The 25,778-nt window shown below is 40.9% G+C and overlaps 1 protein-coding gene across 3 annotated transcripts in view; it reads left to right on the top strand.

Moving 5' to 3' along the window:
* Positions 1-25,778, top strand: part of LOC26515550 (synaptosomal-associated protein 25) — a 174,021-nt gene that overhangs the window by 81,232 nt on the left and 67,011 nt on the right. For all 3 annotated transcript variants that reach the window (XM_032453888.2, XM_032453887.2, XM_044715123.1), the window contains exon 5: positions 19,021-19,138. In XM_032453888.2, the coding sequence (XP_032309779.1) occupies positions 19,021-19,138 (118 nt within the window). The remainder of the gene's footprint in view (positions 1-19,020; positions 19,139-25,778) is intronic.

Raw genomic sequence — 25,778 nt, 5'->3', positions numbered from 1 at the left:
CTCACTGGTATGGCGCCTGTGTTAAGATCCTCTGGGCTTTCACTTAGAGCTGTTGCACCTCGTAAAGCTTTATTTGTATCCCGCCTCATGCCGGACGCCACTGTGGATGATGTCAGGAGTCACCTCTTAAACCATCTTAAGGTAGCTCCTAATGAATTAGCGGTCTTTAAGTTTAATTTTAAACATAAGCGTAGTATATCCTCTTTCAAAATTGTAATTCCTTAATCCTACTTTGAAAAAGCACTTGATCCGTCAGCCTGGCCTGAGCACAGTATTATTCATGAATTTTAAGCCAAAGATCCTCTGAATCCCAACTATGTCGATTCAGCTCCAAAAAACTGAGTAATAACGTATTTTCTTGCTGCTACCAAAACGTTCGAAGTATTCTGGGTAAATTGAGCCAATTTTTTACTAAGAGTGCTTCTTGTGATTTTGATGCTATAGCACTTACTAAAACCTGGCTTAATTCCTCTGTCTCTGATTATGAAATTTTTGTTCGAAAGTACACTGTGTTTCGAATGGATAGACCATCTTTCGGTGGTGGTGTCCTCATTGCTTTTAATAATAAATTCTCAGCTGAACTAATCTCTTTCTCGAATCAGTTTGGAATCGAGCTTATCGCTTTAAAAATAGCTATTGGACCGACTCATATTTTCATGACCTGTTCCTATATACCTCCATCGGTTGAGGATACTGCATATTTACACCACCTCGAGGCTATTAAGTTCGTTCTATCATTAGTCAGTGACTCTGATTTTGTCCTAATTATGGGTGATTTCAACCTTCCCAAAATCTCCTGGATCCCGTGTGAAGATGACAATTCCTTGCATGCCAGTTGTCAAAACGACTTTATTGATGCATTAATTGAAATTGCTCTTTTCCAAATTAACCCCATCCTTAATATACTTAGCAGATCTGTAGACCTCTTCACCACTAGATCTCTTCACCACTATCGCTTCCTGAGGACGTACACCATCCTACACTATTGGTTTCGGTATTAATTGATGTCCCTAATATACATGCTAACTATAAGACTCAGTATCGTAACAAATGTTTCCGAAAAACGGATTATAATGCTCTTCGCAATCATTTAGCTGGATTTGACTGGGAATATCTTTCATCTTATAACTCTATTGATGCTGCTACTGATTCTTTTTATAATGTAATCCACGATGCCTTGGACAAATTTGTTCCTGTAGTTTCATCGTCTTCATCAACTAAACCGCCATGGTTTAATAAACACCTATCTCGTCTTAAGAACAGGAAATCTAGAGCTTACAAAATGTTTCTTAAGTCTGGATCTTAGTTTCATCAGACAAACTTTCTTTACATTCGCAACCAGTTTATTATTCTTAATAATCAACTTTATAAGCGTTACATCGTGAATTGTAAGGCAAACTTCCGAAATGATCCGAGCTCCTTCTATTCGTTTGTCAATATGAAACGTAAATCCAGTCTTTTTCCTCCTTCCCTAACTTATAAAAATATTTCTGATTCCTCAGAACAAGGTATTGCTTTATAAGCGTTACATCGTGAATTGTAAGGCAAACTTCCGAAATGATCCGAGCTCCTTCTATTCGTTTGTCAATATGAAACGTAAATCCAGTCTTTTTCCTCCTTCCCTAACTTATAAAAATATTTCTGATTCCTCAGAACAAGGTATTGCTTTATAAGCGTTACATCGTGAATTGTAAGGCAAACTTCCGAAATGATCCGAGCTCCTTCTATTCGTTTGTCAATATGAAACGTAAATCCAGTCTTTTTCCTCCTTCCCTAACTTATAAAAATATTTCTGATTCCTCAGAACAAGGTATTGCTAATCTCTTTGCTTCATTTTTTCAATCAACTTATTCGTCCGATTCTTATAATTTAAATTCTACATACCCTTATAAAATTCCGTATATAAACAATATTTACTTGTCTAAATTTAATCATCTTGATGTTTCTAATGCTCTTTCAACCTTGGATATCTCTTTTTCTGCTGGTCCTGATAACGTCCCGAGCTGTATTCTTAGGTACTGCTCCGATATCCTATGCTACCCTCTTACCATCGTATTCAATTTATCTCTGGACCTTTCATGCCTTCCTAAGAGATGGAATGAATATTTTATTATTCCACTTCATAAGAAAGGTTCTGAAATACTTATAGATAACTACTGCGGTATTTCTAAGCTTTCTGCTATTCCCAAGCTGCTGGAGAAATTGGTTACATTGCAACTGCAACATCATTGCAAAATTTCCTCCTCCAGGCATCGTTCTACAACAACCAATCTGATAGAATTCATTTCGATCGTCCACAAGGGTTATCTAAAACGAATGCAAACCGATGTAGTTTACCTTGATTCGCAAAGGAGCAAAGCTTTCGATTCTGTTAATCATCGTGAAAATAACAATGGACTTTTTCATCTTCATCAAGTTTTTTATCTTTTGCCCCATAGCCTATTGAACTTCCATCTGCATGCAATTCTATAGCATAATGCGGGTCGAATATAGTCATCACTGGAGCTCATGTTGCTGTCCCCAGAAAAAATCTTTGTTTGTTTTCAAAGTGAGTTGATAGAAAGGCTTAAGCGTCTCCGAGAATTTTGAAACAAACTGTCAGAATTATGACGCCAGTCCTATGAATTGTCTTAATTGAGTCACAGATGTGGTGGGGGTAAATTCACTGCTTTTACTTTACGTGTTCGGTCTAAAGGAGAACCGTTACTTAATCCAAAACCAAGGTAGGTAGTTAAGATAAATGAAAGTCCCGCCTTACTCAATGTTTTTAGTACAATACGCAACCGTTATTACGCTTCTTCTCTAGTTTCGGCAATAACTAATACTTCTTTGAAATAACCGACAGCACATGTATATGTCATAGGTCCTAGTGCTTTTATAATGACCCCCTGAAAGACAGAAGGTGAATTTTTCAAGCCAAAAGGCATGGCCCAAAACTCGTACTGACTCATACCTTTGGCGACACAATAGCCGTTCGCTCAATTGAATTTTTGTGTACTGGAATTTGTTCCACAAATTCCACAAACGTTTTTTTTCTTCCTCGCCAAGCCTATAGGGACGTAGTTGCATCGTCTTTTGTGTATCTATTAACTTTATTTCCAATCGCCCTGCCGAGACTGGAGTTTTTGGTGTCCCGATGATAAACCGAGTCAGAGTAGCATTTTAAGATGTTTGTTAGGGCCTATTTATCAGACTCGTCTAAACCAGTATCAGAATTGACAATATTTTCATAATCTGTAAAAGTCACTATATCTACCCTATTTTTTTTGAAAATTTGAAATTTAAGAATTTCACGACCGACCAAAACATCGTATTTCTAATACTTGTCTAAGATTAAATGTTAAAAAATTTCAATGCAATATTGTTCATTATTTATATTACATAGAATTTGTTTTGTGTTTATAATGATTTACAACATTATTTATTCCTTTTCTTTGAATTTATCGGCGATGTTCTCCTTCACCAGCGAAGATCCTGCGCCAGAATCAAAACAAAATAGAATTGACTCACCGGATGCGCTTATTATACCAGATGTCGACACGCTTCTCATAACTTTCTTCGTTTCCTCCTGAATGCCCTTTTTGACATGCATTTGCAAAATGTCCAATTTCGTCGCATTTGAAGCATTTTACGCCACATCGATCCTTTGTAGGTGGTTCCCTTACTGTGGCCCTTCTTCAAACAAGCACGATATTCGGCATATTTATGCCCCGCTTTTCCACAGTAATTGCATTCCATCACCTATGGAAATGTGAACTTCTTGCGGTCCAGTTGCATCGTCTTCCCTGCCGCGCTTCGTGAATGAGTGTGCCTGTAATTATCATTGCGAGTTGTTTTCATAAGTCGTGAAAACCCAGCGCGTCATCCTGCTGTCCATGTGCCATGTGAGCTTATGTTACAGACACAGCTATTTCTTCCAACTCCTTCGCTTTCCATTTTTACATAAGTGTTAAACAAAACGACTGCCTTATTCAGCGAAGCCTTCTTCTGGTTTTGGGCGACCGTTTAACATGTTCAAAATCATACCACCAGCAGTTTCAATTCCAACGAAACGTTGCACGAACAGTTCCTTGAACTGCGCCCAAGTAATTTCGGCGAAGCATATTTTTGAAAGGCAGTGTAATGCGGGTCTTCTATAGCCTTACTTAGGGCTACTATCAGATTGCTGCTTTGGAAAACGTTGTCAGCAAAGATGAGGTCCACCGTGGTACACCAAGATGAGGGTTCAGCTCCAGCAATGCCAGGGTTGAATTTTGGCAGAGAAATGTTTGACGTTTTTCCTTCGGAGTTCGGCGTTCTTGGAGTCTGCATGCTTCTAATTATTTTCATCAGGTTTCATCAGTCGCTACTTATTTGTGTCGCTACGCGACAACGTGGCGCTTGTCGCCGTACACTCTTATACAGTGGTTACAATTACTATTCTTAGACATATTAATTAATTTATCGAGTTATGAAACTCAGCCTTACGGAAAAAGCCAATTTTATTTGCCACGAAGGAAGACTTTTCAAAACTCCCAAGTATGGGGTGGTAAAAATATTGTGGGGGTTAAATGAAGCAGCTGATTTCATCCGAATCAGATACGAAACATAAATCTTGTTACGGACTGTTTTGCTTGTTTTGCGCTTGCAACAAGTGCCGCGGCTAGCTCACAAAATTTGTGGGTCGTTCCACCGAATTTATATATACGACGTGACTGCCCAAATCCAGAAATAACACCGAGTGCTTCGTTTAACAATATCCCTTTTCGTTTCTAGCTTGTTTACAATGGGTTTAAGGGTGAATCTCACCGGAGTTGACTCCTCCGCCGGATCCTCGCTGACTCCGAATGCTGCTGCTCGGCTCCGCCATCGACCACTCGCTCCCGTCGCTCCTCGGTCACCGTTTTGGGTTGGTGCCAATATACAAGCTCCCCGGAAGCTTTCGCTCAGCCGGACGTATGGTCATGGTGCCTAGCGCCGGTTCGGCTCGCGGTTCCCTCCGTTTGGACTCACGGGCTCCAGCTGCAAGGCCTATGCTGCTCCTCTCCTGCCGCTGTCGCTGCTCCCGTTGCCGCTCTTGTTGTTGATGTCGCCGTTGATCCGCTCCCATTGTTGTCCAAACACCTGCGTGCTTTCGCTCCGCAGGATCTAAGGCTAAGAGGTTTGGCGTCGCGCCACCTTTACTGCAGGTGATCGCCGCGTGTACGCCTCAGCGAGCCTAGATCAGGCGTCTCTTGACTTGACCGCGGTGTCCCTGTTTGGTTTTATAAGCGAACTTGAGTTCCCGAGCAGGTCACGCCTCGCTTTACAGGATCACACCTGGTCGTAACGGTCAGAAATCGATAAGGCGTACGCCAGACCGATCCGTCGCTATTTCTATGACACCAGGATACCTGTCGTGTCCGGGAATACACCAACCCGACTCGATTTAGCCTTTGGCTTCAGTTCTGCCGCGAATCCTTGATTCTTTCCCCACTTGCTCCTTGATTTATCCTTGCGGTATGACTCGCGTACAGCCGCCAAACTTACCCACAGGGGGTCCTTGAGCCACGGATCAACAATCTGCTGTTTTGCCAATCACGACTTTCTCTTTTCTCGCACGAGCTGTTCAATTTGCTGATTAGATTTGTGGTGTTTGTTTAGGTCTACTTTTTTCCCTTGAGTAGTAGAGATTTTCGCTGCCGCAACGAGTACTTCTTCCAGGGCGCTCGTAGTGTAATCGATGTCCGATTCCATGTTAAACTCCGGAGCGAGATCTATGAGGGCACTCACGTACTTTCCTGCGGGGTAAACAGATCATCTTACACATTGGCAATGGCAAATGTCTTTTCAAGGGTAACATGATTCTCTAGTAGAAATATTTAGATTTAGTGTAGTCTAAAGTGTTCCTCTATTAAATGGAATATCTTTTGGCTTAGATATAAGCCGAGTAGCCAATTATTAGGGGCAATCCGCGAACTAAATATTTGTCTTACAGGTGAAATCCCTTGGAGTTTGACCATGGAGGGGATGGAAAAATCGAGATATTGGATTGAGAATCCCACGCATCGTTCATCTTTTATAGTCTCAAAGGAGATGATTAACAGTAAAAAAAAAAATTATTTTGGAATCATACATACTAAACTTTCAGAGTCGGTGTGCAGCAAAGGAAGCACATTCTTTGTCTTTGTCTTAATTTATCACAGATGAGGGGTTAAAGTGAAACAACAAAGTGATAACAACAACAAAATTCGTATTCTTTCCGTTCGTTTTAAGGGGATGGAGTGACGGAGTAACCTGATTAACAAAAAGGCTAATCAGACAGTTGAGATATATTTAATATTTTATAATATTGTAACGAACTGTTTTTGCTAATATTTGTTCGTAACAAATGCCGCGGCTAGCTCACAGAGTAGTGGGGAACGTTCCACCGAATTTATATATTCGACGTGATTGCCCGGGCCCAGAAATAACACAGTGTGCTTCGTTTTATAAATATCCCCTTTATTTTCGATAAAGTTACAAAAGGGTGAATCTCACCGGCTGCTTGGCTCAGCCGACCGACCGCTCGTCCTCCCGTCGATCCCCAATCCCCGCTCCGGGTTGGTGCCAATATACACGTCCTCGCAAAGCTTGCGCCCAGCAGGACGTGTGGTCTTGGTGCCTGGCGCCGAAACGGTTCACGGTTCCCTCCTTTTGGACTCACGTGCTCCAGCTGTGGGGCCTGTGCCGTCGCTGTCCCTCGTCGTCGCTGCTCTTCTGACGCCGCTGCTCCCTCGTCGTCGCCGCTCTTCTTGCTGCTTCCTTCGCTGATCCTGTCGCTGCTTCTCCTTTGCGAGTGCCGTAGACCTTCGGTATCCTTGGCTCACTGGGAATGCCCTTTCGACGTGGCCGGCACCTAATCCGTGTTAGCAGACCGATAGGCTCACCTTTCAGGCATACGCCGGGCAGGATGCGCTTCTCGGTGCCTGGCGGCCGGATCAGGGCCCGAAGGGCCTACCTTCCCCGCAGGACACACCCCCGGTCGCGTTCGTCACTCGCCTCCAAGCACCTGCGTGCATACGCTCCACAGGATCTATGGCAGACCAGAGGTTTTGGCGTCGCGTCTCCTTTAAATCCAAGTGATACGCCCCAGCATCTGGATCAGAATTCTCTTGACTTTCCCGGGGTGTCCCTGCTTGGTTTCACTGTTGGGCTTGAGTTCCCGAGCTGGCTAACCCTCGCTTTACAGGATCACACCTGGTCTTAACGGTCAGGAATCGACAAGGCGTACGCCAGGCCGATCCGTCGCTATCGCTATGACACCAGGATACCATACCTGTCGTGTTCGGGAATAACCCAACCCGACTTGTTTTACCCTTGGGCTTCAGTTCCGCCGCGGATCCTTGATCATTTTCCCACTTGCTCCTTGACTTCTGCTCCTTGGCTGATTCGCGTACCGCCGCCGGACTTACCCATAGGGGGTCCTTATGCTACTGATCGCAGACCCTTGCGCACTCGCTTTAAATGCCGCACTTGAGACTGTCGGGCTTACCCATAGGTGGTTATTCAGCCTATACTCCTAATTCCTCCAAGGAAACTTTCCCGCTTGAATGTCAGACTTAACCACGGGGGGTCTTTCACTCAAGTCTTCCAGCTTCCCTAGAAGACTCGGTCCCGATATGCTCCTAGGGCCCTCCTTATATAGTGCCTGAGGCGCGCGTTAATCCTTGCCAATCTCGCTTCCTGCCGTTAATCCTTCGCTCCTCTGCTCTCGCCGTTAACTTTCCCCGATTCCCGCCGCCTTTCTATCGGAGGGCTTTCTTTATTTGCCCCCAATCCCACACATTTGGAATAGATTACATATACAAATGAAAAAAAAATGGAATTGACAGTCTAGTATAAGATAATAGGGAAGAGGGCTCAAATTTAGACAGCCACCCTTTTTCTTTTTTTTCGTGATAATTTTTGAGATAAAACAATCTCATTAAACACAACCAAAAGGAACACATCCGACTCATCATGGAAGGCGAACAATTCTGTATATATGTAAGTTATTTTAAGAGAAAAATAAAAAAAGAAACCAAGTAATTTAAAATTCTGTGCCGTTCTGTGCTAATTGATTTTTTGATAGCTCTGTTCAATATTATTGACAATAAAGCACCTGTTAGGGTACGAAGGTCATACAAGCTTCCTTGGTACATAAAGGGCTTAAAAAACTTAAATAAAGAAGAACAAATAAATAAAGAACAAATTTTATAATCGATTTTTAAAGGCAGGGGAGCAAAGAGCCGGTGAGATGTACCAATATCCAATATATTTCCGATGTTAAAGCTATCCTCAGATCAAGCTCTAAAGCGTTTTGCCTCTTGGTTGAAAGCTTGGACATATTAGTATGTGACCTTGCCAAAGCATCTTGTAATTTTAATGAGTCATTGCCAAGCTACTGGAGCGTTAACCAAAAAGTTAATATTTATTTAACTTATACCTATTAACTATATTTAACTTTATTACATAAGTAAGTTACTTTATAACCCCGCTGCTATTTATTATATTTATAAGGGACATCTCCTCTTGCTTTCTTCAATATAACTTCATTTTTTAACGTGGATGACGTTAAAATCTATAAGGTTATTGACTGCATTAGAAATAGCTATTTGCTGCAGAAGGATTTGCGCCGATTCTTTTCTTGTTGCACTCTTAATCTTCTTCCACTAAATTGATCTAAATGTCACTTTATTCGATACAGTAAGAGGTCGCTTGATATATGTACTGGCAAAGCTATTGACCACTGACCAGAAACGTACTGGCGGACCAGTTCAAAAGTCCGTACTCGGGACTCACTGTGTTTCGCATATTCGTTCGGTCGAGGTTGGCATATGCCTCAATTATTTGGAGCCCTGCAAGTAAAATAAGCTTTAATAGACTTGAGCAGTTGCAAAAAAATTTTTAAATTTTGCACTTTAGATTTGTGGATCCTCTTCCCTCCTAGCCGGTGCTCCTTCATATTTGTACTTGAGTATCGACGTTCTCTGGCAGCATTGATGTTTGTCAATGGTATTGTTATCGCGACAAATGATTTCTGTGTTTCAGATTAAATTTATTAATTTTAATTAATTTGGAATAAGTTAATGTAAGTAAGGAATAGTTTTTTGTTTGTGAAAATAAAAATTTCGATGTGCAATATTTCATCTATGGGATTGGTGTGAATGCACTTGTGACTATTTCCACTTGCCCGATGGTGCTTATGATGTCATTCACGATGTAAATTGCGGTTACGACATTACATAAATTTTTATTATTGAATTGAATTATATGGTGTGCTTTTGAGCCAAAAATAATAAAACCATATTGTTCTGTCAGGATAGAGTATCCTCCTAAAAGTTTTTTTTCCCCCTTTCCCCGTTGTCGCAGCAAGTTTGTTAGTAGTCCTGCAATTGCAGTAAAATCTTTGATAAAAATTACATAATAACAAGAATGAAAAGCTAACTTCAGGCGGAGCCTGAGCTACTCAGATGCAGCTTTGAAGATTCAAATCGTCCATGGCGGTGTCCGGAATTGCCGATACCTGATTTCTGGCAGTCATATTTTCCGTCACTGCTCAGAATAATCCGCCTTTATTAACGCAGTTATTAAATTTAATACTTTAAACCGTTAGATGCTGACCAGAAACCATTCATGCAATCTAGAATTTGGAGCAGGAAACTGTTAAGTGAAGCTTTGCACTTTATATTATAACCGAGAAGGTCTCAATAAGGGTCCCGGAAAATATTAGGTTATTATCTTCATTTGTTTTGCCACCAAAGCCTTCCACCTGTAGCTTGTAATGCATTTACCCACAACTGATTTTTTTAAAGCGGAAAGCTACAACACATTTGATCGGATAACGCTGCACATTTTGTTTGCGTCAGAAACGAGCTAAGGACGCTGATGCAACTCTTTATCAACGATTGATGGGAACATCTGGAGTTTTCTGCGATTGAGTCTTCTCGATATTCGTATTTCGGTGGACTGTGGGAAACCACCAAACATAATTTTTGCTGGCGTTGGGCTACCCAGTTTATGGATTAAAGAAGCTGCGATCTGTGTTGTGTTACATTAGTGCTGTAGTAAACTTACGACCGTTAGTGTCTTTTTTAGAATATCCTGCAGACATTGTTATTTTTACACCAGCGCATAATTTCAACAGGTGGTCGGTCATTCAACTTTTTCTGTACCTGATTTCACAAAGATAAACTTCCATCGCCTGGACAGCTGGAATCGTGTGTGCAGATGTCTTTTTGGGCCCGATGGAAGAAGGAGTAAGCCCTGGTCAAGGACGAGACAATACCCCTGATGGAGATGGTTCCTTGTCGAAATGGAGGCTCTTGAGTGTCGATAATCAGAACCTAATTTGGAAACACTAAGTGCGTAGTGTCTAATCTTTGGCTTTTTTCTCTTATGGATGAAATTCGAAGCCAGCGTCCAACTGGGTAGAGAATGTCAGCTCAAGCAGCAGCCACCACCTATGTTTGTAAATATTTATTATTATTATTAGCTTTAATATATAAATATTAAATTATGCACTTCTGGACTATGATTATTAATTTTATGTCTTTTCACGACATGAAGATTGATTCTGGTTCAGGAAACATCAACGCAGGTCGTAGTACCAGTTTAGTAGGTGGGTTTTTTCCGATTAAATATTTATAAATGAATTCTTAAGCAAGATCTGATAATTTCTAACACTCTCCTGGCTTTATTCACTGAGTTGTGATTATTGAATGACAAAAAATAATCAAAAAGGACAAAAATATAGTTTATAGTGGAAACACGGTCCATGACGTGATTCCCAGCGAGTACGAAACACAATGAGACACACAACAGTTGTGGTACTCCAGGTGACACTTTTATTTCCTTAGTGGACCTATTTCTAAAATCAATGTAAGCTACGTTAGTTTCCATACAACTCAGAGGAATCACAAGATGATTAAAGAAAATGCAAAAAGGTTGGTGGTAGCGGATCTCCTCCTCATGCTGTGAGGAGGAGACAGAAGAAGGAGAAGAAAAGGAGGAGAAATTTATTAATTGTGCTGTGCTCAGTCCAGGCTGCAGGAACAAGGGCTTTTTTTAAGCAAGAATCCGGCAAAACTTTTTTGAAATCAGGTACTACGCTTATCTTTAAAGTTATACTTAACATGAAGGGAACTTCGGGCCAAGCCAAACCCTTATACGGGTTCAGTTATATGGCATCTATAGGATGCCATAGCCAATCCTTATGAAATGTAGTACATCGAATAAGTATTCTTTAAATGAAATGTGTACCAACCTTTTTACTTAAAAAACACTAAAGTTGTGCCATTTCCGATCAACCAGTAATATGATAGCTATAGAATATAGTCGGTCGATCCCGGTCATTTCGACCTATATACTGCGTGCAAAGATAAGAAAAATTTATGAAAAGTTTGAAGTCGATAACTTCAAAACTGAGAGACTAGTTCGCGTTAAATCCGACGAACGGGAAATACTTTAATCGACTCAGGAGGTAATCCTGATATTTACTTTAATTTTATATGGCACTTCGGGAGTGGCATGTGGGATGTCCAATAAAAAATATTCCAAATAATAAGCGGATTCTGAATCTTTAAATAATTCATTGTATTACTCTGTAGACGGATCGCTTTATGTATGGGATTGATATTAGGCGGGACTTCGGGGAGCCTCAATATATTCGTTAGGAAGTAAGTGTACCCAATAAATTGTTTATTGCTTGGAATTTTTCGTTTCGGATATTCGCTCAACAACTATAAAAAACTTATAAGATTCGATTGAAAACGAATCATAAGTGCCGAAAATTAGTTGCCAAAAAACATCACACAATTTTGTACGTTCGTAAAGCGTTATGCGGCCACTATCGTTAAATTTGGAGTTGCGGTCCTATTGCGGTAACGATTTGGTCGTATTGGCTGTCCTTCTGGCGGGAGCAACACTCTAAGTTGGTTTGGCTTTATTTGCTACGAGGTGATACTGAGTAACGAACCGAATAACTCTTAATGCACAGTAAGGTCAATGTTAAAGAGAGTACGTGTTGGGTGAACTATTTATGGATGCGCTGACTCAGATGACTTGGTATTGCGTTTCTGCTGAGTTCGCTGGTTTTGCTTGCCCAGTTCAGTCGGTCATTCTCACTGCAGCGGGCTGATATTGCTGTTTTCTGAATGTTCCGGCCAATATTACAAAAGTTCGTTCGTCAACGCAACAATTTGTAGTCGTCCTGGTGGCGGCATGTTTAAAAATAATGACCATTTTATGTACCGCTTCTACCTAGCACTCCCACTCCACTCACTCAAACAATTCTCCCATCCATCCGTCTGTTCCATTTGTCGCAGTGGGAATATGCTGACACTTGCTCTTTACATGTACAGTCTGAGGCATTCCTAAGCTATTATATTTGAGTTCGGCCTCTGACTTTGTTCTTATTTATGTTTAAATAAAAATACACTGTATATACATGTTTTATAAATTCTGCTAAGTCTGTGAGCTATTCTGTGAACTTTTTTGATGGTACCATGATTTCCTCGGAAACCAAATTGGTGTGCCGGCTTTAATTGTGTGCTTCCAAACATATACGCGGACGAAGGTTGATGTAGGTTGATGAAATAAGTATTATACATATTTGCACAATGCTAATTGTGTGATCATTTCCGAGTATTATTATGAGTACATATTTCATCCACCCTTTTGACTAGTATCGAAGATCTATGACCACATTATACAGTTTGGGAATGACCTCAAAGGTACAGTTTCCCGGTTTCCCGGTTCGATTACTTTGTTAGGGGCCAGTAAGTCACCCCATAAGTTTTTTTTTAGTTTTAGCAGCCTAAAGGATGCTTGATTACTTTTTGGATTTTGTTTCGAAGAAAATTATCAAAAATATATCTGCAATAAAAATATTTTATAATTTTTTTTGTGTTTGAAAACAAAAACCTAAAATATCTAGCGGGGAAGAAGAATAAAAATAAAACATTTGAATAGTTTAGCATGAAAACTTTTTCAAAAAATGTTTTCTGAATTGGCGTTTTAACAAACTTGAATTCTTGTACCCAGGGCCGTCGAGAAGACATGTCGGGCCCCGGGGCATGGATTCCTCACGGGCCCTTTTTCGTTTTCGTCCCGCTGCCCCCCGGTCATTAGACCCCGCTGCCGGGCCCCTGTCCATTGCGGGCCCCGGGAAAATTACCCGGCTGACCCCCCCTCTCAACGGCCCTGCTTGTACCCTACGAGTATCGGGTCTATTCAATTGCAATAATTGTCTTATTATTTTTTTTACATATTAGGACTTTTATACCCTTTCAGAGGGTGTTATAAATTTGGTCAAAAGTGTGCAACGCAGTGAAGAAGACATCTCCGACCTTATAAAATATATGTTCTTGATATGAGTCGATATGAGCATATCCGTCTGTCTGTTTCTACGCAAACTAGTCTCTCAGTTTTAAAGCTATGGAGTTAAAACTTTGCCCATCCTGCTTTTGGTTGCAGGCAATATTTAAATCGGAACGGCCGGGATCGGTCGACTATATCTGATTATCTATACTGATTGTTCGGAAATGCCATAACTATGGGGTTTTTTATGTTAGAGATTTGGGACTTGGTACAGATCCCATTTTGAGCAAAGTAATTTGATTTTTCCAAATTTCATAAGGATCGACCGTCTATCACTATCAAATCAATATTTTCTAATACAAATTTTGGAAACAGCTCCAACCTGTGTATAGATCCCTCCCCACCATGAACCCGCACTACATTGGGCGATCCCCTTTTTGATGACTTACCGATAGGTGGTTCTCCATATATTGTACAAACCTCATGATTTGTTGCGCCTCGTTGTCGCCGAGTAGTACCTCAGAGGTCTCAACCTTTGAGTGACATTTACTCTGTCAGTTAGGTCGGAGACGTTGTAAAGGTGATCGCTGGCTGTGTACCCACTACTATAGAAGGTAAGGTCTATTATTGATTCGCATCCTGTTAAATGTGTGCCGTGAGCTTGTGTTCAGTAGGGTCCGGAATGTCTCTAGGCGCTTGCGGCCACTGCCATTTTAAATCCCCACCGACTAGAACGTTTACTTTATGCATCCTCGTGTAGGATGTTCTGACTGCTTTCCTTCCTGTACTGCTCGCTTATCAGGGCTACATGAACCCGCTTTGAGTAGACTTTGCGCTACTTCGAAGTGGTTGAGGTTTATATTTATAATCCTTATCTCCGTCTTCGCCCGGGAGCCTCCACATTTCTCAGGGGCATCTCTTGTTACCGGCGACATGTGCATATTTGATCTTGACTGCGCAAAGAAAGCACTTTGCCTCATGTATGCATCTGCCAACATTGTGCTCCTGGATACCGCACATAAGGCACCAGTTGCTTCTGTCCGTCCGTTCCTTGAAGTATGCTGAAATTTTTCCAAATGTGAGGTACGTGAGACATCCCCACTACGCCGTCCGCTAGATCCTTGACTCGGCCTTCCGTCAGGATGCCGTGCGCGAGATCCAAATTGGCGACCTGTGTGTCGGCGTAGCCAGATCGAAAAGATAATCCCGAGATTGCTGCCTCTATTTCATCCTTGGTGGTGAGGTCATCTAGGTCTCCCGAATTGTCTCCTTAGTGATTGACCTATGTGCTCATCGTTCTCCAGACCTTGCTGTATTCGCAACATGCTGTAAGTAAAACATCGACTCAGGAACATCACGCTGATCAAGAATAAATATACCACATAGGGTCGAAGGTGTCTCCTTTACTGCGTTGCAAACTTTTGAAAATAATTATAGTACTCTTTGCAACTTACAAATCGCGAAAGATATGATATTTTGGATTTTTAAGCTGCAAAGTGATTCTAATATTTTTTTATATTTTTTGTAGAAGTTTCATTCCGAAAGGCACAGAATCACAGAAAAATAAAAGGGACGGCTATAGCTTCCCGACTAATCGACATCCGATACTCATATTTTCTATCCAAAGTTTTAATAAACTTTACAAAGTCTATATTCTCAAATATAATGGATGTGTTGCATGCTTCTGTATGTTTTGGAATAAACAACTCAAACAATCCAGTAGGGAAGCAGAATAAAAAGTCAGTAATTCTTCAAAAAATGGGCCGATGTAGCTGAATTTGAGGTTATAAATTAGTCATTGAAATAGTTTGGCATTAAAACATAAACACAAATTTTCTGAGCGGGCGCTCAGAAAAATATTCTTCTGACCTGCGCTACAGAAATATAACATTTTAGGGAACGGTACATTTTAGGCCCCAGCCTGCCAAAATTTGAAACAAACTTGACCTGCTTTTCAATCTTAAGTAGGAGTCTTCATGAAAAAATTGTGTAGCTCTATCTCTTAAAGTCTCTGATATCCCCTCTGATTAATACGGAAAGACGCAAATGACTATATCGACTAGGCTGCTGATGCTAAATGTTAAGAACATAAAAAATATTTTAAGCCACATATGTATGTCTTTTAAATACTTACCGTATTTAATACATATGTATTTCCCACTGAGATTTGAACCTTCCCTGAAAGAGAATTATTTTGTATTATAAAATATTAAATAAAATATTTTATGTTGAGACTGCCTACCTTCGCCTATTTAAGTTTAAGTATTGTCCTTTTACTTTTCTAACACAATATGTTACAACGCGGTAACGTGAATTTCAGTACCGCGGGCGGGTATACGCTAGGTCACTGATACAAACACAAAACAATTAATATTGTCGGGTCAAGCAGCCGCCGGAAAGAAGTTTGTCCGGCAATAATTTATTGAATTCGTGACGTCACTTTCTTTTATATTTATGTTCGCGTCGCCCGCTCTATTCTCGTCACCCGCTCTCGTGCATTCGGTCGGCCACCTGTATCTTCCGTCATGCGCTAGCGTTTGTCACGCTCTCTCTTGGGATCTGTCGGTCGCCCCGCAGCATCAAGCGTTGAGCCGCGCTTCCGCGTCATTATTCTAATTCGGTCGTCCACCTTACTCGGTCACATATGTACATATATCATTTGTAGAAACCCCAAAATATTTAAATAAATTGTATTAATATCAATATGTACATATGTGACTGAGTAAGGTGGACGACCAAATTAGAATAATGACGCGGATTAGAACACAAAAAATAAAGCTCCCGAAAACGCTCGGTAACATTTGGTGAACCCCGACGTGATTGTGGCGTGAACCCCGACGTTAAAAATTTCAGCTGCGCGGCTTAAAATATATAAACATAAAAAAATTAAAAAAACATTATTCGGTTTGTGATTTGTGCGCGAAATCTGTTGCATCTATTGACATACATACATACATACGCTGTGTGCAGAGTGCTACAATCGCTCATACATATATTACCCCGTTATATAGAAGTTGCACAGTGGGTCGTGAGCTGACAATAAATAAACGAACTAAATTAATATTTTTGTTGCGAAAATGAATCCGTTTTCCGATTGTGCCTCTCCTTGAAGGAGAGAATTCCTGAGCCAAAATTGCAGTTGTCCTTTTTGAGGACCTTCAAGGATTGCTTAAAGAATTAAAAGAAGTGGAGTAATTTCCGGAGGCGATGATAAATGTGTGGCTAAGCGAATTGGAAGGCATCGTCGCTAGATGTTTCAGAACTCAGAAGCGATCTGCGCCTCAACTTCAACGATGCGGCGAGGGAGGTACGATTCATCCTGGACCAGGAGATTATGCGGCGCTCCAGTTTGTTGCCGGCGAGTTCAACGCTGATCAACGGTAATGCTGCCACCAATTTTGATGCGTCGTTCAGCAGATCTTTCCAGGCTTTGCCGCCACTGACACTTCCCATTTTTAGTGGGGGTTATGCGGGGTGGGTTGAATTTCGGTCACTATTCTCCACCATGGTGGACACAAAGGTGGACACGAGGAGTTTCAACGGTTGCGGACTTGCCTTCATGAATCTGCCTTGGAGACTGTTCGATCGTTGGTGCTCACGGACAAAAATTATGACGTCGCATTGGAGCTTCTAAACAGAAGGTTTAGTAACCGCAAGCTTATTTTTTCAGCTTATGTTAATGAGATAATGCATCTGAGGGCTGTAGAATCTGCATCGGCAACGAGGCTTCGCGAGCTTTCGGATAAATTTAATTGGCATATGCGAGCCCTGTCAAGCATGGGCACAACGAAGCAGATTGCTAGCTGCATCATAATCTAAGTGCTTTTGCAGAAGGTTGATGACGCCACGCAGTCTAAGTGGAAGGAAATGGAAGCTGACTCGGATTCCTTGGATTCCATTCCAGAGTGGGAGTCCATCGCCAGTTTTCTTGAACGAAGATGCCGAACTTTGGAGAGCATGGATTTGCCGACGACGTCATATGCACCAAGCCTTGCGGTAGGACGACGTAGACCCTTTCTTCCAGGTAACTCTACATTTATGATCACAAACCCTTCCGCATGCATGATCTGTGAAGGCCATTCCCACGTGATAAACTCCTGGCCAAGTCTTTTAAGCTTTTCGCCTGAGGATAGTTTAGGCGAAGTTAGGCGATTGGATTAATGCCGTAAGTGCTTTGGATCTGGGAACCTATATCGGCATTGGAATGCGTCAAGCTGCCGTGCGTGTGGACGCAGACATCATAGTCTGCTGCATTTTGGTGGCAATTCGCCAACTCAAGGCCAACACCCCTCTCCCGAGGTTTCCACATCTAGGGACGCTGTTTCTGGTTCAGCGTCCGCCGCCGTCAATTCTCTCGTCGCTAAGGATCGTTTTAGTGATGTGGTGTTGCTAGCCACTGCCAAAATAGCCACTCCGGAGTCCTACTGCTCTGCCGAGCGCTGCTCGATTCTGGCTTGCAGGTGCATCTAGTCACTTCAAGGCTGGCGGACCAGTTGCAGCTGCGGAAGATAAGGTCTCCGGTGACTGTATCCGGTATTGGAGGCGCAGGGTTCTCTACAGATGGTCCCAATGCTCTGATTACTCTGCGCAATTAACTGCGATCGTAGCCTCCAACATCACTGACTTTCAACCCAATTTTGCCTTGGACGTCAGCTCTTGAAAAATTCCCGCCAATGTTGAGCTAGCGGGTCCCCATTTTCACAAGCCTCAGCCAGTTCATTTGCTAATTGGAGTTGGATTATTTTACGAGCTGCTTTGTGTGGGGCAACTTCATCTGTCTCCTGGTTTGCCCTTCATCCAAAAAAATCGGCTCGGTTGGATTGTTTGTGGAGGCGGAGGCCCTGACGATGGTAAGGTCCTCATGGCAGCTGATCAGTCAGAGTTGCTCGTCCAGCCTCAGACGGAGCCGCCGAAGGTGGAGTCTCATCGCAGTTTAGTTTCCAAGCCAAAGGAGAAGCGCCTCCGCAAAGTGCTCAGCGAGAAGGAGAAAAATTACAGAAACCGTCGTCACTTCGAGCAGCGCATGGAGTCTGGCCGGGATCTGCACAGTGGTGGCTAGTGTGATGGGTCATATGTTACCCAGTGTGGATGTGAAGCCGCTGTTTGACTTTGGCAGCGAAATGGCTACCGAGATGCCATCGCCCAGCTGCAGTGACAGCGAGGATGAAGGTGACGACGACGGAGTTAGTCGGGTGCCCTGCTGAGGACGGCGTCCGGGCAGTCAACAAATTGTGCCTGCTGCCCCTTCATGATTCTGTTGAAAGTCCATCTTCCAACGGGGGGAGTATGTCGGGCCAAGCAGCCGCAGAAAAGAAGTTTGGCTGTCAATAATTTATTGAATTCGTGACGTCACTTTCTTTTATATTTATGTTCGCGTCGCCCGCTCTATTCTTGTCGCCCGCTTTCGTGCATTCGATCGGCCACCTGCATCTGCCGTCATGCGCTAGCGTTTGTCTCGCTCTCTTGCGGGATGTCTCGGTCGCTCCGCAGCATCGAGCGTTGAACCGCGCTCCCGCTTCATTATTCTAATTCTGTCGTCCATCTTACTTAGTCACATATGTACACATATCATTTGTAGAAACCCCAAAATAATTAAATAAATTGTATTAACATCTGTATATCGAACTGTGCTTGTTTTTATTAAAGCCAATACAAAAAAAATAAAGCTCCCAAAAACGCTCGGTAACTAAACAAATACGCTTATGTAAATTTCTTTTTTAGAGCAACTTGATCGCATTGAAGAAGGAATGGATCAAATTAACGCCGATATGAGGGAAGCAGAAAAGAACTTAAGCGGAATGGAAAAATGTTGTGGAATTTGCGTCCTACCATGCAACAAGTTTGTATTACTAATATTAACATAAGAATAAACATGTTCATTTCTGTTTCAAAAAAAATTATTTTTATTATTTAAAGTATAGGTATACAAAATTACACATTCAAAATTATTCCTACAAGGCTCGTGTTTTTTCATATTTATATTTTGATTGCACTTGCCGAATAAAAAATTTCTCTATTTTTTACCCCGTGAAGAATTTTATTTATTTTATATCATTTGGGTTAAATTTGAGTTAATAAGTTAATCTTTAAATTTTAAAATTTCGTCATTTATTTAACATTTTCAAAAGAGTCTAGATTCGAATAATGTCCTTGAAACAGTGCAATATAAGTAGCGTAAATATAAACTTAATAAGCAGATAAACCAAAAAGGAAAACGCTACATAAGATTTTATTTTTAGGGGTGTGGCAAAATTTTGACCAAAAGTTTATCTGAGTGGGTATCATAGGAATCTATGTGTCTGATAGTCTTATTTCTGATATAACCTCTGAGATCCGCTTGTTCAAAAATACCGCAAGCCAAGCAAAACTAGAAAATGCCAAGATTTTTCAAATAGATCGATGCTTCCAAGTTTTCAGATAGATTAAATATTTAAAAGAGGGGGTAATTTTATGTTTATTTATTCTTGATGTTTTATGAATTTAATAGGTGCCTTGTATACCAGGGCGGATTTGTTAAAGCGGATTTTTCACGACACGCAAGAGTCAAAAAATATATTCAAAATGCAATAAAATTTTGGTAAGGCAATGTTTATATCTTCGCATTCCAGTAATTTGGATCAATCAAATTCCAAAATTATCTTATTTAGTTTTATAGTCTCAGCCTTACGAACCATCATTATGCGGCTTAAGGTCGATTAAATTGTTGGGTTCGATTAAAACCTCTGTCGGGTCAAGCAGCCGCCGGAAAGAAGTTTGGCCGGCAATAATTTATTGAGTTTGTTACGTCACTTTCTTTTATATTTATGTTCGCATCGCCCGGTCTCGTCCATTCGGCCACCTGCATCTGCCGTCATGCACTAGCGTTTGTCTCGCCCTCTCCCGGGCTCTCTCGATCGCTCCGCAGCATTCAAGCATTGAGCCGCGCTCCCGCGTTTGTATTCTAATTCGGTCTTCACCCCCTCGCAGTCGCATCTATACATATATCACTTTTGTATAAAGCCAAAACATTTTAAATAAATTGTATGAAATTGAACTGTGCTTGTTTTACTAAAGCCAATATTTAGAACATAGAATATAGCTCCGGAAAACGCTCGGTAACTGAACAACCTGAAAAGTAGGATGATATGGATAATCAGGATTAGAAAGGGGCGAAATTCTGGAATGAGTAATTCCATCTGGAATAAAACACAAATCCAGCCGACGACCCAAAGAATTTCTAACGTGGATAATTGGACCGATAGACATGTTACACATGCCCGCGGGGAAGTCGTGGTGCGTGTTAAGGAGTGAAGGCGATAATTTCTCAACAGTGGACCACATAAGGTCTGTGATATTAAAGAAACCTAGAGCTGCCATCTGGTCACAATCAGACAAAATAATAGAATGGGTTTGAAAAGCAGAGACGTGTTCCCAAAATGTGAGCGGTACAGACGAAAGTGGTATATAAGAACAGATAATGTGTTAAGATTGACCGGACAAGATAGAGTCTAGAGAAAATCCTTTTCTCCTTCGCAGAAGTCGATCACATCTAAGAGTGTGTACTTTGATGTCGTAGCAGATCGAGAGTTGTTGGACCGTTATTTTTTTATATCGAAAGGAGTTATCGACTATCCTGTGTTTCCCGCTTCTTTCGTCAACGCAGGTGGCATCCTCGAGTGGAAGCGCCACAGAAATCTCTCTCCAGTAACGATGTTACGATATGTTGAACTGAATTCGTTTCTTTTCCAGCCAAGTTTTTAGATAGACCGAAATTGTAGGTTGATCTTCCAATTGGGCATAATTTCGGACAACAAAGGCAGGTTTAATTCTATCGACAAAAACAACTTCTTCTTTGCTGTTGTTGCTATAAATAGACGGGCCCGAGTAAGGTTGCTTCAATGGCGATTTGACGGCGTCGGTCCTGGTAAATGCTTGGGAGCAATTGTCTATTTCTTTTAGACGAAACATTTATTGGTTACTGTGGTGCGCCGTTGGAGTTGGACGTATTTTCTGCATTATTTTTCAAAATTTCCCTACGAAAACCGCCGGATCCCCGTTGGTATCGATGTCTTCAAAAAAAATATTTTGGAAAGCGTATGATTTCAGATCCTTCTTTATGCATGTCTTAAGTCCCAATAAGACGATAGGTGGTAGCTCTGGCCAAGGAGTTTTTGGGTGACACATGATCGCAGCCTTGAACGATCTGTGCAATCTTTCGATCATTCCATTTGATTCAGGGTGATAAGCAGTCGTGTGGATGTGTTTACTACCCATAAGTTAAACCAGCTCTTTAAACAGCAGAGATTCAAACTGGCTGGCTCGGTCTTTTGTTATTGTTTTGGGTGTCCCAAAACGTGCGACCCATTATGACCAAAAGGCTTTAGCCACTGTTACGGCGGTCATGTTTGGGAGAGGAATAGCCTCCGGCCAGCGAAAAAATTACCAAAAATTTTAAGGAATGGCATCAAATCATTTTTCCTCATTTCTAGCCATAAAAATTTTTGCTTTATTTGTTGCACTGCCGCTGAGAATCGAGAGGTTGTGGACGAAAGAGAAAATTTGATTCCTAAGAGTCTTGGGTACGCATGGACGAACAAAATTAGTTGATACGTCACAATAAAGGGTGATAGAATTGCCATTGTAACGGATTCGTTTCAGCTGAAGCGAAGTGGTTTCTTCCAGTAGGCTTGAAAACTCAGAATCAGCTGGCTGTGCTTCCTCGATTTGCTGTAGGCTGACATTGGCATGGTGATTACACAAAGCCTTGAAAATGAATCCACGATTACATTATCAGATCCTTCGACATGAACAATATCAGTTGTAAACTGCGAAATATAGTCTAGATGACTAAAGTTGCCTTGGTGACGCCTTTTCTGGCCGCTGCCTTAAAGCTAAGAAGAGAGGCTTATGATCCGTTTTAATGCAAAATGGTCAACCCTCCTAGCAGTGTTGGAAGTATTTGATGGCTTCATAAATATCGGTGTGGGATATTTAAAAAAAAACAAAACCGAGGGGCTTCCAATGACCATAGACCCACTGTTCTAATGCCGCTCCAGTCGCCACCAAAGAAGCAGCACATACCAGGGCCAGTCGTGCCATGGTATTTAATTTCCCTGGGAAATTTATGAGCCAATAGAACCGCATCTGTGATATTTTTTTTGCATTCATCGTAGGTGGCGATCCGATCTGGTGTCCATTCGGTTAGGTCATTTTTCTTCACATTTCCAAGTGGTTCTGAAAGTTATGTGACAATATGTGAAAGTATTGTTACTCCGGAGCGTTCGCTAGGTTGAATTGGCTTTTTTTGGGAAAAGCGTTATAACTTCACCAATTTTCATAATTTTTTGATGTCGTTTTATTCAGAATTAATGAGACAACATTGAAATGTGGCATGAATGACAAAATTTTTGTAAATTGTACCGAAAAACTGGCGTCAAAATCCGAAAAACACGAATAAAAGGCGAAAATTTCAGTTTCAGGAGTGAAAATGTTGTACTTTTTGTTTAACAAAATCTAAGATATATTTTTTTTTCAAAAGCTACATTTACCTATTGAAAAACACCGAAAATTTTCAAATCGGTTAAAAAAACGCGTTCAGGAATTTTTAAGCGCAAAAAAGTCCTAGGAAACCGTTTTTAACCATAAATCAAGATTTTGAGGGTGTTACAAATATTTCATACATGGTTTTGTGATATACTCGACCAATAAACAATTCCTACCACCTTTAAAGTGATAAGATTTCTTTTTATGATGCATTTTTAAGACAAAAAACGCGAGTTTTTGCATATAATATTTCACAGCCTTATAATCACATATTGGGAAAACATTTTTTTTAAATAATTTATTTAAAGTAATTTCTTTCCATGTAGCTGTTTTGGGTAATGGTGAATATTAATTTTTAGTAGGTGGATCATTGCCCGTGACATTTTTACCACATTTTTAGTGCGTCATACTTTTTTGTGGCCCGAGATGGCTTCCTTATAAGACTCCCGATGTACCTCAATTAGGTGTAAGTTTACTTTAAAGAGGAAGCGTTGGGTTCTTCCTGCTACCCGTAAGAAGGTTTATAGAAACTTCAAAGCTTAAGATTGCTTGTTTTACCAACTATTACTAAATATACCATAAAATTAGAGTACCACAATAGAGTCTAGGCAGCTAACTGCATAAGCTTAAGAAGGAATAGGAAAGCTTAATTCTAAGAGAGCTGTGTAGAACTTTAGCTTTAGTCTAGTGCAGAAATATTTACATTATCCAATGCCTTCTACTCTTAAAACGACCTTTATAAACTGAAGATGTCAATTTCAGGGCTATCACAAATTGTCCTCATTAACGGAAAATTAAGGAGCCGAATTTTTCGATTTGTCTGCTCTTTTCGAATGAGTCTACTCGTATACACTAGGCAGCCTCATTCAAAAGGTAAAGGCTATTAAAGTTGGGGTCAAGCGCAATAAACAACACAAAATCCCTCCGGCGAATGTTTCCATGTCTTCGCCGTTGCAGATTGAGCGGCAATAACCAAGGCCATCAACAGTGCAAGGCAGCCATGTGGCGCTGATCACAGCTCACGTCAGCGGAAAACCGCTAAATGGCGCTAGCTGTATTAAATTAGTTGGTGCGGCTCAGCAGGTTGCATCAGCATTTTGTTAGGAATTTTTCTATGGCAGGGTGCTCCACAACTAAATTTATTTGGATTGCGTTACTAGTATGGGCTCGGAGTGATCATTTGGGGTTCGAAAAGCAGACTGCGTTGTTTTGATCGGGAAGCGTCGACGCGTTACCAACTAGCCTTGGTCATGCGGAGAGCCAACCTCGAAAACGCAGTAGTGAAAGGCTCAAAAGGCCCTAGGCTCATAAATCCGAAAACTGCCTCTCTCAACCGGAGATATAAAAAGCCCAAAACGGACTTTAAAACAACTCCTGTCGCATGTATTTCCAAAGGCTTTGAGATACCCTCTGAAACGTGAGGATGAGGATCTGCTCGGCTCAGTCGTGTCATGTGCAACGAATACTTCAATAACACAACCACAGGTAATCGCCATTTCGACTCGTTTGATTAGTATTCGAGTCCTTTGTGAAGAGATAACATTGGAAAAGGGGAAGGTGAACTAACCGGCCAGGCAACAGATTTACGAAACACTTGAATTTTATTTTTTTACAGATTTTTTCATTTGGCTTCGTTGATCGAAGTCGTATGTTATAGATCTCTATTCTCTACTCTGTCGCACCTTGAGTTAAGCTTACTACCTAGCTTTTCTAAAAGGTGGTCAAGGAGTTGACCAATTGCCAACTGCTCCAGTAGAGAATTCTCGGCGTATCGATGCGAAGTAACATTTGCCGAAAACGCATGTTTGTTCAGCATTAAGTAATGAGTGAAATATTGGTCAGTCTTGAGAGGTTTTGAAGTGAGGGAAAAAACCTTTTTATGGATTCCGCCAACTAGAACATTGAACATTGAAAACAAGAAAAAATTTGTTTAAAGTGTTATAAAGTTTAAATAAGGCAATATTTATATCTTCAAATGCTAGTATTTCGGACCAATCAAATTCCAAAATTAACTTATTTTGTTACATAAAGTCGGCCTTATGAAAGAAACGAACTTTATAAATTTAAGTGGAGACTTAAGGTCAAGTAAAGTATTGGTTTCGATTAAAAGCGCAAGAGATCCTCAGGATTGGACAGGGGCAAAATTCTGAACAGAGTAATTCTATAAAGATTTAAAACAAGTCCAGCAGCAGACTTAACGAATTTCTAACTTGGTTTATTCGACCCAGTGACATGTTAAACATGCCCACGAGGAAGTCGTGTTGCGTGTTAAGCAATAAAGACGTGCAATAAAGTCTACAGAAGGAGTCTACATAAATTAACACTCCTTTTACAGTTGGCAGTGTTCTATCACGTCTAAAAACGGTGTACTGACTTGGAAAACATTGGAGCTTAAGGTTTCTAGCTTTAACCAATTTTCAATAAAGAAAGACTATCAGAATAGATTCTAGGGAGCTTACATCGTAGGCCGCTATAATTGTGATAAGTAAGATTGATAGAAAATGTTAGTTTTTCGAAGAATCTGATTGATCAGATGCTTGGCGCGAACAAATGTCAATCTCAGGGATAGCCAGTCCTCAGAGGCTAGCCGTGAGACAAATATTTGTATAACAGGTGGGAGTAAGGATTTGGTGCAATGCCGACATTCGGGTCGCTTTTCAACATGGCTATTTTTTAAATTATCCCATATTATTTTAAGTGCACATTTTAGGTGAGCTTTGTGTAGGAAACGTGTAGGAAAAAAAATAAATAACTAATAATAATCTAAATATATACTTAAAACAACCTAACATACAGTTTCAAGTGTAAAGGTAGGAACCGCTGTAGAACCACCCTTTCTTTTTTTTTCTATAAGATATTTTTAACTATAATTTAGTTAACAATTGTGCTCTTCTGTAGCTCTCTCGCATTCTCCCCTTTACAAACTCTCGCCCTCTACTTTGTATTTATTGTGTTGG

The sequence above is a fragment of the Drosophila ananassae genome, chromosome 2R, assembly GCF_017639315.1.
Source record: "Drosophila ananassae strain 14024-0371.13 chromosome 2R, ASM1763931v2, whole genome shotgun sequence".
In the NCBI taxonomy this organism is placed as follows: Eukaryota; Metazoa; Arthropoda; class Insecta; order Diptera; family Drosophilidae; genus Drosophila; species Drosophila ananassae.
This window is presented reverse-complemented; position numbering and strand designations above follow the sequence as displayed.